Source organism: Penicillium samsonianum, assembly GCF_028829775.1.
Source record: "Penicillium samsonianum strain IBT 33392 chromosome Unknown utg000004l_segment0_segment0, whole genome shotgun sequence".
NCBI classification, from domain to species: domain Eukaryota; kingdom Fungi; phylum Ascomycota; class Eurotiomycetes; order Eurotiales; family Aspergillaceae; genus Penicillium; species Penicillium samsonianum.
Window position 1 is genome coordinate 4,844,439 of NW_026643262.1, and position 17,005 is coordinate 4,861,443.

At 49.1% G+C, this 17,005-nt stretch overlaps 7 protein-coding genes across 7 annotated transcripts; 4 read left to right on the forward strand and 3 right to left on the reverse strand.

The window, feature by feature from the left end:
- Nucleotides 1–246: 246 nt before the first annotated feature.
- On the forward strand, nucleotides 247–1,364 carry N7471_008793 (NAD(P)-dependent alcohol dehydrogenase; the record flags this gene model as incomplete). Its single annotated transcript, XM_057281512.1, has 2 exons — nucleotides 247–879; nucleotides 936–1,364. 2 exons carry the CDS (start codon nucleotides 247–249, stop codon nucleotides 1,362–1,364), a joined length of 1,062 nt encoding a protein of 353 aa, XP_057135772.1.
- Nucleotides 1,365–1,926: 562 nt separating this feature from the next.
- N7471_008794 (DUF3712 domain-containing protein) lies at nucleotides 1,927–3,188 on the reverse strand (the record flags this gene model as incomplete). Its single annotated transcript, XM_057281513.1, has 4 exons — nucleotides 1,927–2,244; nucleotides 2,308–2,429; nucleotides 2,509–2,927; nucleotides 3,028–3,188. The coding sequence occupies 4 exons, from the start codon at nucleotides 3,186–3,188 to the stop codon at nucleotides 1,927–1,929; spliced, it is 1,020 nt and encodes a 339-aa protein (XP_057135773.1).
- Nucleotides 3,189–4,231: 1,043 nt separating this feature from the next.
- Nucleotides 4,232–7,077, reverse strand: N7471_008795 (tetratricopeptide repeat protein; the record flags this gene model as incomplete). The annotated part of the gene is made up of 2 exons (XM_057281514.1): nucleotides 4,232–4,921; nucleotides 4,979–7,077. The coding sequence occupies 2 exons, from the start codon at nucleotides 7,075–7,077 to the stop codon at nucleotides 4,774–4,776; spliced, it is 2,247 nt and encodes a 748-aa protein (XP_057135774.1). The 3' UTR covers nucleotides 4,232–4,773.
- Nucleotides 7,078–9,390: 2,313 nt separating this feature from the next.
- Nucleotides 9,391–10,753, forward strand: N7471_008796 (uncharacterized protein; the record flags this gene model as incomplete). The annotated part of the gene is given in 2 exon segments (XM_057281515.1): nucleotides 9,391–9,421; nucleotides 9,441–10,753. The coding sequence occupies 2 exon segments, from the start codon at nucleotides 9,391–9,393 to the stop codon at nucleotides 10,751–10,753; spliced, it is 1,344 nt and encodes a 447-aa protein (XP_057135775.1).
- A 704-nt stretch (nucleotides 10,754–11,457) lies between these two features.
- N7471_008797 (uncharacterized protein) lies at nucleotides 11,458–12,442 on the forward strand (the record flags this gene model as incomplete). The annotated part of the gene is made up of 3 exons (XM_057281516.1): nucleotides 11,458–11,582; nucleotides 11,664–11,907; nucleotides 12,026–12,442. The coding sequence occupies 3 exons, from the start codon at nucleotides 11,458–11,460 to the stop codon at nucleotides 12,440–12,442; spliced, it is 786 nt and encodes a 261-aa protein (XP_057135776.1).
- Nucleotides 12,443–12,760: 318 nt separating this feature from the next.
- On the reverse strand, nucleotides 12,761–14,306 carry N7471_008798 (DUF1776 domain-containing protein; the record flags this gene model as incomplete). Its single annotated transcript, XM_057281517.1, has 4 exons — nucleotides 12,761–13,591; nucleotides 13,649–13,812; nucleotides 13,877–14,216; nucleotides 14,274–14,306. 4 exons carry the CDS (start codon nucleotides 14,304–14,306, stop codon nucleotides 12,761–12,763), a joined length of 1,368 nt encoding a protein of 455 aa, XP_057135777.1.
- A 773-nt stretch (nucleotides 14,307–15,079) lies between these two features.
- Nucleotides 15,080–16,443, forward strand: N7471_008799 (metalloendopeptidase WSS1; the record flags this gene model as incomplete). The annotated part of the gene is made up of 2 exons (XM_057281518.1): nucleotides 15,080–15,363; nucleotides 15,417–16,443. 2 exons carry the CDS (start codon nucleotides 15,080–15,082, stop codon nucleotides 16,441–16,443), a joined length of 1,311 nt encoding a protein of 436 aa, XP_057135778.1.
- Nucleotides 16,444–17,005: the final 562 nt, after the last annotated feature.

Below are 17,005 nucleotides of genomic sequence, written 5' to 3' on the forward strand. Positions count from 1 at the left end.
CTGATTTTGGCATGCAGGCGTAAATTAAGACCGGCAGAAGAATCAAAATACCTAAATTACTATCTACATATATCATTGATGTAGGTACTCCGTACTTAATTTCCTCTGCCACTTCTTGGCGCTCTCTTTCCGTATTAGTGCCAGGCCTTGCCGCTTTTTGCTCAGTGCTTACAACTGGGCACGTCCCTGACCGTGAACTGTCCTCTTCATCTGTTCACCAAGCAGCAATACCCAATAGCAGAAGGAATGTCATCGAAGACCCAGCTCCCGGCCATACCGCCGACCATGCGTGCCTGGGTACGCCGGCGGCGCGGTCCTGCTTGTAGCGCGCTCGAGCTGGCCACCGACTATCCAATGCCCGACGTGCCCACGGGCTCATCGCCTGACGTCCTAATCCGCGTGTCAAACGTGTCACTACAGTTCAGTACTGAGATGATGATGAAGACACTGCCTAAACTGCCTTTCACCAGCCCGTGGGTCCCAGAGATTGAGCTTTCCGGCGTGGTAGTAGCGGCTGGCGGGGGTGCACCGGCAGAGGTGCGCGATCCGGGCTCACATGTCATTGCCTTTCAGAGCATTCCTAGCGTGGTTATGGGCCACGGCGTGCTAGCCGAATATGTGCGACTGCCTGGCTCCCAGGTCGCACGTATCGACGGTATTGATATGGCGTCGGCCTCGGGCATCATCGGGTCCGGTAGCACCGCGCTTAAGATGATTCGCACAGCAGGTGTACGCGAGGGTCACACAGTGCTCGTGAATGGGGCTAGCGGGTCGGTCGGCTCGGTGCTCGTGCAGCTATGCAAGCTACGTGGTGCAAAAGTGGTCGGCGTGGCTAGCGGAGGCAACGAGCCAATGGTTCGTAATCTAGGTGTAGATGAGGTAGGCACAGTTGCTAACGTCCGAGTTACAAAAGAAAATGACTAATATGCAAATAGTTCATCGACTACCGCGAACATGAACCGCTACCAGCCTACCTAGCGCATCAGTATGGCGATAAGCCGTTTGACTTTATACTTGACTGCGTCGGCACGCAAGCACTTTTTGTCAACTCCCCAGCTTATCTCAAGCCCGAGGGAGCTGTTATAAATATCGGCATGCTCGAGGGTGTATATGTGACGGTGCGTAACGTGCTGCTCAATAGCTGGTTGCCCACCTGGCTGGGCGGCGTGCCGCGTCGCTATATAATGTTCAGCACGCCCCCGGCGTGTGACGACGCAGTCTACCTAGCACACCTGATCGAGGAAGGCCGCTTGCGTATCCCTGTCGATTCTATCTTCGAGATGCAGGATGCTATTCGCGCCTACGAGCGTATCGCCACAAAGCGTGCGCGTGGCAAGGTCGTGGTCAAGGTGCATGACGACTAGGCCTATAACAACTTAGGCCTATAACAACTAGGCCGTAGGCACGTTGCGTGCCATAAGGGTAGCTTATCAGTATGTAGTGGGAAATGCTAGGTGCCAGATTACCGTGGTATAACGGTTGGAATCCTTTGGAGAACATTATATTAACCGTGATATTACCGTTTTATTTTTAAAACGTTAAGTTTTTTTCTCATGTTAGTAATTTATATACGTTGATATAATTCGTTGTTTATACCTGCTGAAGTATTACAGGATGAATCATTCTTATTCTTTTATTGGTTGTCAATCAATATTGTTAGATTTTTTTTGGTTTCAGCAGAAATAACTACTATATCCTCCAGTCTAGACTTCGTATGGAAACAATCAATCCATATGTATTCATCGCGCAAGCTGATAACGAAAAAAGGGTATTAAACATACACAAAAGCGAACAAACCACCAAACAACGGATACCAATCACCGAATCCACTACCGGTGAGGGTAATGAGATATAGAAAGTAGAACGTAGAACATAAACCATAAGCATAAACAGAAATGGTATACAACCCACACAACACAAAACACACTACAGCGTGAGATTAACACCCGCCGCCTTCAGTGCAGACAGAACATCCAACTTGACGTGCAGTGTGTTCGCAGCCAGGGCCTTGGTGAAGTACGGCAGCTCCTTGCCGTTGTATGATGTCGCGTTTCCGGTGATGTCGAAGGGCAGGATGCCGTCTTTGTAGGGGTTGGACTTCGATGTGAGAAGGGTGATGATGGCGCCCTGGTCGACCTTGCCGATCATTGGCACTTTGTTGTTGCCTGGTTTCAGGACTAGGTTGTTCAGGTAGGTTGTTCCTACTGATTTGCCGTCTAGCTCGAGGGCCAGGGTTACGTTGCCCTATTGCTTTGTGTTAGTGTCATGGAGAATGGGGATGTTATATACAGAACGAGGAGTAATTACCATTGGGATTGTCATGACGGAGGCATTGGGGATAATGACGGTGCCGTTCATCCCGTAACCATTCACTGGCGGGAACATGATAAAGAACTCAGCCACCTCGAAGCCCTTGAGTTTATTGAGGCCTGTTTCGTCCAGTTAGTACATCATGCTCTTCTAATCCCACACTGTGTGTAGTCAAGAAACAAGAAAAGAGCAACATACCCTTCATAACAACAGTCTTGTTATAATCAACCGTAGTCTTAGGCAAACCACCCTGCTTCAAACCAGGTCTTCCATAAATATTCAACGAAACCTCCTCATTCATCATAACAGCGGTAGTATAATCCCCGAACGCAGAGGCATCAGTTAGATCAACCTTCTGCTCGAAGTGAATCTCAGCCCCGTCCTTGGACTTCACAGCCGGGACAGTAACATAAGCGAAAGGATCCGCCGCTCCGGCCAGCGAGACCGCAGAATCGAAAGCGTAGATCTGGGGATGGAAAATACTATCCGAGCCGAGGACTTGTCTCTGCTCGAGGTGGATGGATTCGGGCGTGGGATCGCTGATGATCATCTCCGTGATGTCGAGGGTCGAGTCGTTGACGGCACTTTGTGCGATCTTGGGATACGCGACGTAGACACTATATGATGCAATGCAGTGTGAGTGGAATGTTCTTATCTGGGCCATGTGGCGCCCGCGTGGTCAAGGCGGATTTAAAATATTGGGAAGGGTGGACTTACACCGGCAGTAGGATAATTAGGAAACAGGCGATGAATATAATCAAATGCACCCACCACCATTTCTTGAAATGGGCCGCGAGGCGTGCGCCGAAGCCCTTCTTGGTTGGCGCTGGGATCACATTGGATTCCACCTCGACGACTTCGGGCTTTGAGGTCGACATTTTGGTACTGTGATTTGTATTAGGGACTGGAAGAGGGTTGGTTCTAGGCTGGACATGTACATACCGAGTCGAACAAACACCTACAAAAAGGATAAGAGCTTCGAAGCGAGAAAAAAAGAAAGGAAACGAAAATGTGATACAAGCACCGCTAAAAGAGCGTGGGTAGTAGTCCGTACTTTATAATAAAAAGCCACCAAGAATATTTCGACTAAAATGAGGAACTGACAAGGTACATTCTAGCGTCACATGTTATACACCAGAAAAAAAGCCACCAAATGCAATCCGAAAAAGAAAGGGGAAATATAATGCATGCAAGTACGATAAGCCCTGCTTCTCATTTCCTTTTAATTTCGCTATTTTTGTTGTCCAATTCTATATGGAGAATATAAGTCTCGGTATCATTTTAGCGTCTGGGCAACTCCAGATTTCCGGGGATATGCGATCAAGATGTCTGGGGTGTATAATGTTTCAGGTTAAAAGTGTCTAACCATCACCACATGAAAGAAAAAAAAAGCCGAGGTGGACTAGAATACGGAGTACCAAGAATTAACAATCCTGATAAGCGGGATGCGTCGGGACGGGTGCATCTGTGCTACCAGGGCGTTTCCTAAATGATGTATGAGAGATTTGGGGGACTTTTTTAAGAGATCCTCATATGGGGTACCGTTGCACTATATTATTGAATGAGCAGTGTCCCCATTGGTGGACAGTGAGACTAGCAGCAAGATAGCGTACTGCCAAGGGAGGCGACCCTGGATGCAAGGAGTGTGCCCGGCGTATTCAGAGGTTCTATACGGAGAGAAAAGCCGAACTGGCCAAGTCAATCCCCGCTAATCCCCGCTAATCCCCGCTAATCCCCGCTAAAAAAGAAACCCCAAAGGACGCCAGTATGTTTTAGGACAATGTCCATGGAGAACATGCCTATTTAGACACATTTGGGTCAATGCTCCGAGACAAAAGCCGGGGAACAATGCGGGGGTCTAGAACTTATTACTTTTCAAGATTCTTTATATACTGGAAAAACTGGATAATAAGTAAATGCTCTTATTGAGTCCAAAAAGATACAGATCAACGCTGTCTTGATTCTGTCATGAGTTCATGATTCGCCACACTGAGGCACCGAACAAAATATTGAGACAAAAAAATGAGAAAATTGTAGGGATCATACCCAAGAAATATGACCAAGAAGAGAAATGGGGAAGATGCCATGAAAATAAAGAAGAAATTGGCGAATGATGGGAAGAAATGAAAAGAAATGAAAAAGGGTATACACGGAGAACTGAAGTATTAAGCCTGCGAGGCACGTGGACCACAGACTCGGTCCAGGCTCGATAACAGCTGCCCAGGCGGCTCGGAAAGGTGAAAGGAAGAAGATGCAAAGGTGAAAAAGAAAAGTTTAGACATGAGAAAATGAAGGAAAGAAGGAATGTAAGTCGAAAAATCGGGTAAAAAAGGCGGATAAATCAAAGATCGGCTCAGAACGCTCCAAACAGATTGCAAAATGCAAAATGGATGGTTCTTCCACAACTCCAAGGAGAACGCGTCGAGACAGAAAGAAAAGTGAATAAAACAGACAGATGACAGTCTATGCCTCTGATACGTTGGATTTCTTGCGTTGGAAGATACTGCGAGTGCGGGACTTGCTACGCGGCTTCTTGTCCTTCTCTCCGCTGGCATTTCGGCCACGGGAGCGTCCAGTGGACTCGACCTCGTTGTATTTGTCCTTGTAGATCCTGCGTATACTTGTTAGTGGGAGGTCGACTGGGATGTAACTACCAGGAAGAACGTACCAGCTGTTTCCAACCATGCTCATACCCTTGGACTCAGCCTGACGATAGAAGCGTGCCGCCTTCTTCATATCCTTTTTACAGCCAACACCCTGTGCGTAGCAGAATCCGGCTTCGGCCATGGCATCAACGTCGCCCCATTGACCGGCAATCTCGAAGCAGCGCAGGGCAAGAGACTTGTCCTGCTCGATACCCCAGCCATTCAAATAGCTGACGCCCAGTTCATAAATGCTCAGAGCAAATTGAACCCGGTATGCCTTTTGCAACTCCTTCGCCTTCGACGCACCGGGAGCATCTGGATCCGCCAACATTTCCAATCCGACGGAATCCACAGCTTTGCGTAACCATCGTACTCCCTCCTTCTCATTGGACCGCATGCCCCAACCGTGTCGACAGGCCAGCGCATAAAGCAGCATTCCCGTCGGATGATCCTGTTTCGCGGCTACCCGCAGATGATACGTAGATTCACTCAAAGATCCTCGCTCGTGGCAATCAATGCCCTTAGCGACGTGGTCGTCGGCCGTGAGGCCGGAAGCCGTCACCTGAGCGGTGGCGGTTTGGGGCCGCATGGTGCTGGCCGAATCCGCAGAAGAGACAGTTTCATCCTTATCGTTGATCGTCTGTCGGGTACTCTCAACAGAGGGCCGTGGTGCCGGCTCCACTGGGGAGTCTGGCACAGGCGGGGGTTGTGGGATTCGTTGAGACTTGGGGGTTCGAGGTTGGAGTTGAGGTTGGGGTTGAGGCTGAGGTGGAGATTGGGGTGGAGATTGAGGTTGGAAGTTCGGCATCGGGGTCGGCGTTTGAGGCTTCGAAGCTGGAGCTTCGTGCATCGAGTGAGGCTTCGGTGAGCGCTCCAATTGGCGATGGGGCGTAGGGGATGGCGTCCGTGTCATCCGTGGTGGCTCCTCTGAGTGTCGGGGAGGCGTTTTCTCAAATAACGGCTCCTCCCACTCGAAATGAGGCGTTTGCAAGCCTGCAAAGACCACGGAATCCCGTGAAAGGAAGCGTCCGCGCGGAAGCGCATATTTGGCGTAAACATATGACGACACCGCGGAGGACGGCTCGCCATCGATAGCTGCCATTGCAGCAGCGTCTTCGGTCGAAAGTTGCAAGAGGAGCGGAGTCGGCTTGCTGCGGCGGTTCATATGGTTCGATCCAGAGCCAAGGATCGGTTCGGTAGGCGTTGAAGCTCCAGGTGCAGACAAGCTCGTACTCGACCGACTCAGCGGTCGAGAGAAATTAAAAGAAGGGCGGGGTAGCTGGTTTGTTCCCGTTCCTGATGTCTCTGAGCTCAAGGATGGCGATCGAGGGTGTGGTCGTGCAGGGAATGTCGACATGGGAGAATATGGCAATGACACAGCACTTCCAGAGGACAGCTTGCGAGGTTTGGAGAACGTCGACCCACCATTAGAGCTGCTGTAGTCATCATCAGAACTCTCAGGGTGTGTGGCCTTGGCACTGCTGGATGGGCGCGACCGCGGTGACACCGGTGGTGCCAAGGTGCGCGGGATGTGCAGTCGCGAAGTTGATGAGTCGATCGATGAACCTTGCGGCTCAGCAACCGCCACACCAACAGGCGCACCCTCCGCTCCACTTGCGCGTGGCGCAAGATCCTCTGGTGACTCGGCGCGCGGCATCCCATACGCCTCCGGACCAGTATTAAGCATCGTTGTCCGGGGTGTCGCATTATCATCCTCCTCGTAATAGCTAGCCTCGGTGCTAGCATTGGAAATTGAGCTCAACCGAGGATGTTCGGAGATAGGGCGGTACTTGGGGTCTTCAAACTCCGGCAGCCCCTTCTGCGTAGGTTTCCTGGTCAATTCGGAGCGGGATTCAGTTGACGACTTGGAACGGTAGAAGCCCGGGCGGCCTTGCGAAAGCGATCGAGCTACACTCGACGGCGGCAGCCGACTCATGCGGCGGTCTCCTCGTCGAGACTCATCGAGTTGTCGGGCAAGAAATCGGCTCTGGGCGGCGAATGCGTCGAGGGGGGAAAGTGCGGGAGGAACTTCGCCGTCGAAATGCGCCACTCGTGGCGAGCCACTCCGCAGGGTATCGTGGGATATGGAGCGACATTCGCTTAGTTTCCCTCGCGTATCCATGATGAATATGTGAATATGAAATGGTCGGCTATTGAATCATTTATCCCGAGTCGGTTGGATCTTTCGAGATTTGCGCAGGAAGCATCGGAGTAGTCTTGAAGTTGGTGTTTCCGAAACGAGGACGGAGCGGACAACACACAAAGGGGGTTCGGGCGGGAGGGCGATATTATAGAGCCAAAGGAATGACAGCCCTACAGACAAAATCGAAGGAATAGCGTGGGAGTTCAGGGCATTGGGGAGAGAGGGGAGTATGAGACAAAACGAGAAAGGAGAAGGAAGGAGAAAAACGGAGGGCGACTGACGATCACAATTGCAAACTTTGGAACGACAAGTAAATAGAAGCGTCCCGTGCACTAAAATAAAACAGTCCGGACTCTCCACTTGGTACTGGGTCTCGACGTTTGACAAGGGATCGTCTCAGGGGGAGAACTGCTCAGGGGGTCGCCAAGAATAACATATGACTCGCATACTATGTATTGTTATTGGCTATAACTCTTCTATTAGAATAATATATAACCTTGGATAGTCTACTCCGTACTATTGATTTCACTAATCATTTTACTACTTCGATCACTGAGTGTTTTGTTTGACCCGCTATCTTCTAGAATCCCAGTTCCCCTGCCGTCTCTCCCCACACGGGTGGTTTCATCATTTCCTGATCTGAAGAAACCACATGCATGAACTTTTGGAGTTATCTTTAGAATTATGACAACCTGGGGACCAGCTGGTGCCTAGTTATATACAAAAAGAATCATGACAGGCTAGCTTCTCAGGTTAGCACCAATGGTTGAGAGAAGTGAAACCATCCCCCCTACTTATATTGCAAGCCACGAGAGCGGGTACCACACTCCTAAAGGGGTTTAAAATGGTTCCTAATGGGAATCTCTCCTCAGAACTGTTATGTGATGATTTCTTTTCCATAATAGTACATTTACTACATGTGTTATAAGTCTCTTTTGGGGATGAAAAGGACAATATCCATGGATACACGCGGCCTTGGAGTCAACTCAACCGTGGTCTGAGTGTTGCACTATGCCTAGTTGGAAATAGTGTCACAGGTTACTCAGCAACACCCCCGGGTATACCAACATTGAAATCTAGATTATGATCATGATATATCGGAAGTCTATAAATAGAGTCTGTAACCCCCTCTTTGCTTCTCTTTTTTCTAAACATTTTGAAACGTAGTTGTTGCCCATGTCCCGATAGCGAACTCGCGCGGCCTCCCAAGTTGGACAGCGGGGTGCTCTGGTAACAATCAGACTGGAGAGTCGCTGCTCGCACGCCATGACCACCATTTTTTATGCACAATGGCAGATGCGTAATGCCAAAACTTATAATCCTGATGATTACTATCATTTTCGTTATCCAATGGCTGGAGACTGGACTGCATATAAATCGGCTCTATAAGAGGCCACACACCTATAAAACCCGTGATGATTGTGCAAATCCCTATGTGGTCAAGAGGGAGAACACCTTGGCTAAAAAAACACTATGCATCACTACCTAACAATACGGAGCTAGTAAGATATCGTCTTTTGATGCGATTTTGAAACCGCATCTTGGCAACGCTTGGCAACACTTAGCAAACTACGAGAAGTGCTTGTTTTAATTCTCTTTCTCTTTGAATATTTCCAAGCTCTTATATCCTTTCATAAATACATCCCCTCAGACTGCAAGCCCTAAAATGAACAATCTTCCACTGGAGCTCTTGCGGCAAATATGTCTCTGTGTATGTCTCCTCACGCTCTGTTTTCTTGTGAGACACTAAAGCCTTTAGCTTCATGCTGAGGGGTTGGATTCGCGCACAACCCTCTCAACCTTCAGTCAGCTCAATCACACTTGTTATGGATTAGCCGCCCCTCTTTTTTATCAACACCTTTCTATCATCTTCTGGGATCCTCAATCCCTCCGAAAAGCTGTCTCAGAGGTGGCAGAGGATGGCAAAGGGCGTCATTTTGTGGAATACGCTAGGAAATTATCTATTATATGTCTCGATCCAGATTATCATAACGCAGCGCAGGACCGTCTTTGGCAATTGGAAGGCTGCAAGTTGGGATTACCTCGTGGGGTCCAAGGCGAGCCGGCCACAAAAGACACTTTTCTGGAGTCTCATTTGACAGATCCCAGTTTATCTCATGTCTTAGGATTCGGTCTCCTCAAAGGTTGGTCGAACTATAGGAAATTGGAAAGAGACTGGGACCCACTTGCTGCCCTCATCGCCCACCTATCCCACTTAGGACAAATTGACTTCGTCGTTAAGAACGATTTTCCAATTTCTTTGCAGGAAGCTATATTACAGCATCATCCAAAATGTCAGCTGAATCTTTGGTCGCCGCAGAATGTGAGCTCCAGTGCGCCAGGTTTAAAAAAGCAAGTGAGGCATCGAATGAGCGATGACGACTGGGGCATCGATATCAATCTTCTACGTCTCCAGGGGCTGCATACATTTGCCGTCCAAATTCCCCGCGACTCTGATCGTAATTCCGGCTGGATAGAGCTAGACGAGATGCTGCCTTTCCTTGTTTTGGCTCCCAATCTGAAGCACCTTCTCTTACAGAGAAATCTCACATATCAATTCCCAATCACTATGCTAAAGCAAGAATGGCACAACTTTGCTGTTGCCACGAAGCCTGTGCCAATATCCTCCTTGCAATCGATTTCAATCGGTCAACTAGGGCCACATGAAGATATCCTACTACGGCTAGCGAATATTATGGATCTTTCCCAACTTCGGTCCCTTCAAATCGATCAGACATTCGACACAGCCGTACTCGCACGGGTGGCTGCGCTTTTCCCCAACCTCGAGCGACTTTTTATCTCGACAAATGGACGCGGTTGGCGCTGTCCAGATCTTAGTACTGACGATAATATTGGAATTGCCGCAATAAGGGCATTCAATCCCCTGAAATACCTCTATATTCGCGGTCTTCGCAGCGTTTCGTCTTTGAATCAAATTATGCAGCGCCATGGCCCTTCTCTGAAGGGTCTTATCATTATACCGTGCACCCGGCGTAATGGTAGGACGGGCGAACTCGATTCTGGGTATAAATATCCAGAACTTGATGCCTTTGATATAAGCCAGCTAGCCAAGTCCTGTCCCCAGCTAGAAGAACTCCGTCTTCCGATCAAAAGATCCATGGGCAGTCAAGAAGAGTGCGAAATGTATAAGGCCGTGGGGAACTTTTCAAACCTCTATAGCCTTGTACTAGATCTTCATTTCGACCACCGACCGCGGCCAGTGTACCGAATTCAAGTAGCCGAGACATCTGTTCTTCAAGAGGTATTCGTGAATGCGGCCATGGATGAGAAACTCGCTCTTCAGATCTGGCACTTGATCTCGTCCAACCAAGCATCCTGCCGCCTACGGAACCTGCGTGTCGTGCCTTTTGGTCTTGAACACCTCCCGAATGACGAAGAACGGCTCCTTGATTGGTTCGCTCGTTCGTTTTTGATCACGCGCTATAATTTCCAAAACATGGGGGTACCGACTGTTAGGGAAATCGGAAAAAGTGAAAGGGAGATACGGCATCAGTCGCTTTATCAAGCCCCCGATGGAAGATGCATCCCAGAGAGACTAGCACAGGTTCTTTCTGATGTGTGGCCATCCGAGCCTGGAGAGAATGGCTGGGAGTCGGGTCGCAGCAGCTTCCCTTTGCAGTCAAACGATGCTTAAGCTATTGGATGGTGGCAGCTGCCAAGCAAGTGAAAAACGAGGTTCAGTATGTAGATAGGCTGCATAATAGGCTAATCTGTCAACCATTGATTTGACAGTATAGCCCGTAGAACTGAGTTCATGGGGACTTTTCGTTTCATACTATACTCCAGGCCGTATCCACCGTGAGAATATGAGCACTGGGAGGGCATATATCTATGAAAGAATAACTCCTGGATCTAGCCTATCTCAAATACTCTAATACATCCAAGATAAAATGTCTCGAATGTCTGGAATGTCTTGTTGCAAGCGTCTTAGGTCCCGATTTGCTCTCTATCAGTCCTTTGAATCAATCCTAAGTCTCACCCCTGATTCTGATCCAAAGTTGGATTCAATCACAAGCCTTCAAACTCTTTTCAGTTTGTAGAGCCATCGCTTGTGGGAACAAAATGGACCTAAGGTGAGACTGAGAGCAAAACTGCCTGCACGACTGGCTCTGGTTCGTAACTGACCCCTAAAAGCGCACAACGGCTTGCGATGTCACCCTATATCGAGGGAAAAAGCAGGCATTAATTACCCCAGCTCCAATGTCAGCATATAGATGCAGGCTTGCTGCCCGCCTGGGCTAGTAGTACATGTACAGCCGAGTCTTCTTTTTCTTGCTTGTTTGCTTCTTGGGCTTCAATTCTCCCGAAGTACAACGAAATCACAAGGTACGCAACAACATGCCTCAGCCCTTACTAACAACTCTCTTCGGAGTTGGCCCGACTACCGACGACAAGCACCACTTCGAGACGTCTTGGATCTTACCCCCTGCCATCCTCGCCGGTCTTCGTGGTCTGATCTCACTGTACATTTTCACCTCCATCTTCATCTTCTAGGGCTGGTATGGCACCCACAATGACCACGCTTCGATTGGTCACTCCTTCAGCTACTTCACATGGCTGACTTACTGGGGTATTGGCTTCTACATGCTATTCGCTGCGATCCATACAGCCTTCTATGCACGAACGGGTCACTCGGTTCTCCTCAACCGCTGGCCGCGAGCCTTCCGCGTATTACACAGCCTATTGTATGTGACAGTCACAACGTACCCGTTTCTTGTCACCGTTGTCTTCTGGGTTCTTCTATTCACTCCGCCGTGGTACAAGAAGTCATACACCGGCTGGCAAAATGTACGTATCATCGTTCGATATATCACCTGCAACACGCCTCCATTCCTCGGATGTAGAGGGAAAAAGCAAAAGACAATTAATATAAGCCACAGTTCAAGCTAACCCACCAATTCCCTAGATCTCCCAACACTGCCTGAACTCTCTCTACGCCCTACTGGAAACCATCCTCCCAGCCACAGCGCCGCACCCATTCATCGCGATCCCATTCCTAATCCTCATACTCCTGCTCTACCTCTGCGTCGCATACATCACCCACGAAACCGAGGGCTGGTACCCGTACTCCTTCCTCGACGTCGGCGACCACGGGCAGAAGAGCAAGCTTGTGACGGGATACTGTTTTTGCATCTTGGCTGCGGTTCTGGTTTTCTTCCTCGGTTCCTGGGCGCTGATTCATTTGCGTCGCCGTTTGACGTACGGTAAGATTAAGCGAGCGAGACGGGATCCGCTGTGTGCGCACGATGCTTTTGGCGGTGTCGTTGAGGCGTGTGTTGGTGAGCAATCGAATGAGATGAAGGTTGTGCCAGTTTGGAGGTGATGAGTCGAATTTCTTCTTCTGGGGGAAACTACCTAGGTGGATAGGGATGCGGATGGAGCTGTATGATACCAATGATATCCTACTAGGTAACTACTAATCTAATAATTGTGTCCATGAAGTGTAAAAGTATACGTCGATATGTGATGATGTGAATAACAAAATCAGGCGGAATAGTGCCATTAAGAGCGAAGAGTATTTCCAATGATATTATGTACAGAAAGCATCATTCCAAGCGAGTGCTTTTGATATATTAAAGATAGGAGGGCCATGAGGGAGATGCGTCAGAACATGATAAACCCGACGAACTTAAACTCTCTCTCAGTTGGTTTCACTGCCGCTGCCACTTGGGGTCTCTGAGTTCATCCCATTCCCACTGTGGTACCCCATCATCAGTGCCACAAGTCCACTGGGAACCCAGGCCCCGATCAGGCTGTATGACCGAGCTCCCCGGCCCACATACATCATGGATTTCTTAGACACTTTCCGGCCGAACATATCCCGCGAGGTAGGCTCCAAAGCATCCAAAATAGCGTAATGGAGGTTCCGCGCCGGAGATCCGCGTACTGCGCTGGGACCAGCAGAGGCAACTGCGCGCTGCTCAACGCTAGACAGATACTGTGAGGCATAAAGGGCTCGCTGTTGGGTACTCCACGCAAGGACTTCTGTGCCTGCGATTTGACTCTGGCCACTTCGGTATGTAGGCCCTAAGTCAATGTTGCCCAGCTGCAGCTCGACGACATCGACATTGCCTTGTTCGAGGAGACGAAGTTCCTGGCGAAGCGAGGCTGCGAAGCCTGAGATTGCTCGAGCTGTGGCGACTTCGGGTCCGGCAAATGGTGCGGAAAGGGAGGATGATATAGAGGGATAGGCGAAGACGATAGTGCAGCTATTGCTGCGGAGGGTCAGAAGAGGGAGAAATGCCTGCACTGTGAGGATAGGCGAGAGGAGTCGGGTGTTGACCGTGTCAGCCCACGATGACGGCGGGATGGTTGCGACAGGGCCTGCGCTATAGTTGGGTGATGGGACCACGATAAGGCCGCTCAGTTGGCAGGTGTGCGGAGGCACTCCGGCGATAGGCGACTGTGGTTGAGTGATCAAGGAGCGAAGCTCTTGCAAAGAAGGATGGATTTCGGACGGCGATGAGGATGTCTAGTGTACAATGTTAGATGAGTTCTCCCGTATAAGAGATACAGGAACAGCACTTACAGTTGTAAGGTCCAACCAGAGAGCCTTGATATCAACACGGTTCTCAGACTTGACGATATGCTCTTCATCCGCGGAAGATACAGTCACATATACGATATATCCTCGACGTTCCAAATCCATGGCAATAGCCCTTGTCATCGGCTCGTGCGGCGATCCGGCAACAACTGTAATCGGAAAATTAGCACTCAGATCCTAGTGCAGATCAAAGGCAGGCATTTTGACACATACCAACAATTTCTTTCCTTGCGCCGTTGCTCGCCCTTCTGGCCTTTCTCCGTTTTCCGTGTAACTTCTTGTTTCCATAGTATAAGACAACACCGGTTCCGATAAATGCGAGGATGGCCGCCGTCCATGCGCGATTCCGAACCATCCAGCTTTGGATCCGGTCTCTCAGGCCTTGCGATGACTGCCCTCTCGGGGAAACACGAGCCGGACGAACAGTGGGTGGTAACCATGACTGCTGGGCCAGCGTATCCTTGATCGCGTTCGCGGCGTGGTCGACTTGTCGGTCGATCGAGTCTGCGACTTCGAGGGAATACCGCCTTACGTCATGAGGTATAGAGGCGAGCTAGGTGAGGAAGTGTCAGCGCCGAAGGCATTCTTTGTCTCCTTCTATGATACTCACGTAGTCAAAAAAGAACTGGTCGTCGCTCGTCATCTTGTTTATTTGAGAACAAGCTGGAAAGAAAAAGAAGAGCGAAAGTTCGATAAGATGGATGCTGATAACATTCTCGGTGTTATCGGAAAGGTCACATGAGCAGCTCTTTGTATAAAACAGTGAAGGGCGGGGAGTATACAAAACTCGTCATGCTCTTGAGGCTTTTTCTTTTTATTCTTCTATAAGCCTTTCTGATCAGAAGTAGTGGGAATGTAGCAAAGCGTTGTTTTTAACAACTTAGCGATCGTATTAATTTTGGATACTGTGAATATATATCTTTCCAAGACGACCCAATTACAAACACAAGATTGAGCAAAAGTCATCGTTTAGGAGGTTATTAGTATTAAATATGTACCTAGATAGAGCATTTTCGATCACATTTATAGTCGTGTCTACTAGCACTGGGAAAAACGCTATTACACTACATCAGGACTATATAGAAGCACGACACAAAAAAACGTGACTAGAATCTAGCCTGGAATATCAGGCGTCAATTGTGTATCTTGCTTGATTACCAATGCCAAAAGGCCATCCATGGATGCCCAGACTTGGATTGATTCTGGAATTTCCATCACTGGCTATGTTCCTTTGACTGCTCCTGGATGCCTGCGTCGCTATCTGTGTAATGCCATCATTCGGTCGTGCTCTGATGTGAAATCTTCTTGCTTGGACTCTGGCCTCGGAGGAGGCCATCCCAACGCAGGCAACATCTCATATATCAGCGGCTCCCTGGGTTACCATACCGTCAAAGTTCTTGATCAAAAACCTCGAAAATGCGGGAACTAGACCCTCTCATCTCAGAATACCGCCATGAAAAGAAACGCCCCCGGGAAGCAGAGGCTCTCTTGATCCTGCGAAAAGTCGCATCATTGGTCAAACCAATCATGCGGCAGCGCGCCTGGAGAGTGGGCGCACTCTGTGAGTTCTATCCGCAGCAGCGAAACCTGCTGGGGTTGAATGTCAACTCGGGCCAGAAGATCTGTCTAAGATTACGGTATCCCTCCGACCAACGGCAATTTCTCCCTATCGAGCAGGTTTTGGATACTATGCTTCATGAGTGAGTGATTTTACGTCTAAATATCCCAAAATACAAATTCTGATAAAGTTTAGACTCGCCCACAACGTGATTGGTCCTCACAACCAGCAGTTTCATGCGCTGTGGAATCAACTTCGGGATGAGCATGAGGAACTAGCCCGAAAAGGCTACACCGGAGAGGGCTTTTTATCTCAAGGAAAGCGTCTAGGTGGCCAAAGAATTCCGCTGGATGAAGCTCGACGTCAAGCTCGTGCCGCTGCTGAACAGCGAAGGGTTCTTGCCAAAAATTCCGGCAAAAAGCTTGGCGGCACCCGCGTGCTCCGAGGAACAGATATACGCAAGCTCCGGGCTGACGCTGCGCAGCGGCGAATCGAAGTAACTCAGGGTTGTGCATCCGGTACTGACCGAAGCACCGAGCTTGCGGAAGAGGCCTCGCATGGGTTCAGAACCCAAGCCGAGGAAGACGATGCAAACGAGCGGGCTATCATGGAGGCCTTTATCGAACTGATACAGGAAGAAGAAAGGGAGAAATATGAGTCGTCTTATGTTCCGCCAAGTCAAGAAAACCCGGCAGGACCTCGAACAAAATCGTCGCCGCCACCGGCTACTTCCGATATCCCGCCTGCTATCTCTGAAACTCTGCCTACGCTTCCAAAAGAAGCCCCATCATCGAATCAAAATGAAACTGTTGATCTTACAGCGGATAACAGCTCATACGAGACACCCTGGATCTGCCCAACATGCACGCTCGAGAACCCGTCTACCTTCTTATGTTGTGATGTTTGTGCAGCAGAACGACCGCCTCCAACCAATACGCTATCCACATCCACCTCTGGCCGAAATCCTACCCAACCAGTGCGTTCAGAGTCACGAAACTCGAAGAAAAGGCCTTTGTCTCTTGATCGAAAGGAAGAGAAGGAAGCGAATCCCGGGGATACATTCATTTTCAAGAACCGAACACGTGCACTGGATACCCTCAAATCCTTGGACCGTGGTGCAGATAAGAAACCTCTTGGATGGGTTTGCATCTCGTGCAGTAGCTTTATGGAGACCCAGTGGTGGACATGTTCTTGCTGTGGGACAATGAAGCCGTCCTCTTGATCAAATCTCGAGATGTTCTATAACCACTGCCTTAAACAGGGAATCATGACCGTTATGAAATAGATACCAGTATGACAATGAATTTTGATTGAATATTCAATTTTACACAAATTGTTATACAAATTCCGTGTTCATTACCTAGGTAGAATAGAGCGCCATACAAAAGCAACACGTGACCCGAATGACTAAGAGAGCTCCACCGGGCCAAATTTTCTCACAAAACTCCAAACCCAACTCTTTCCTCTTCTCCAGCTCCAACCAACCCCAAAGTCCAGCGTGGACCAAGACCAATAAATGAGGTTGATCTTCGGTCCATGCTGGAAGAACCCACTAATAGGTATGTGGTACTAAACTCCCTTGACAGGACCACAATTGAAGAAACAACAAACACCGCTCCAAACAGACTCTATCATGATGAGATTCGCATTAGAACCGGAATTTTAATAGGAAGAGCCGGAAGAGGTATGACAGGGGCTGAAATCCCTGTCGTCGATGCTTACATTGGTTCTCCTGAGTAGAGTCTTTGGATGCTTGTTGTTTCTTTTCTTGTGGCCTTGGAAAG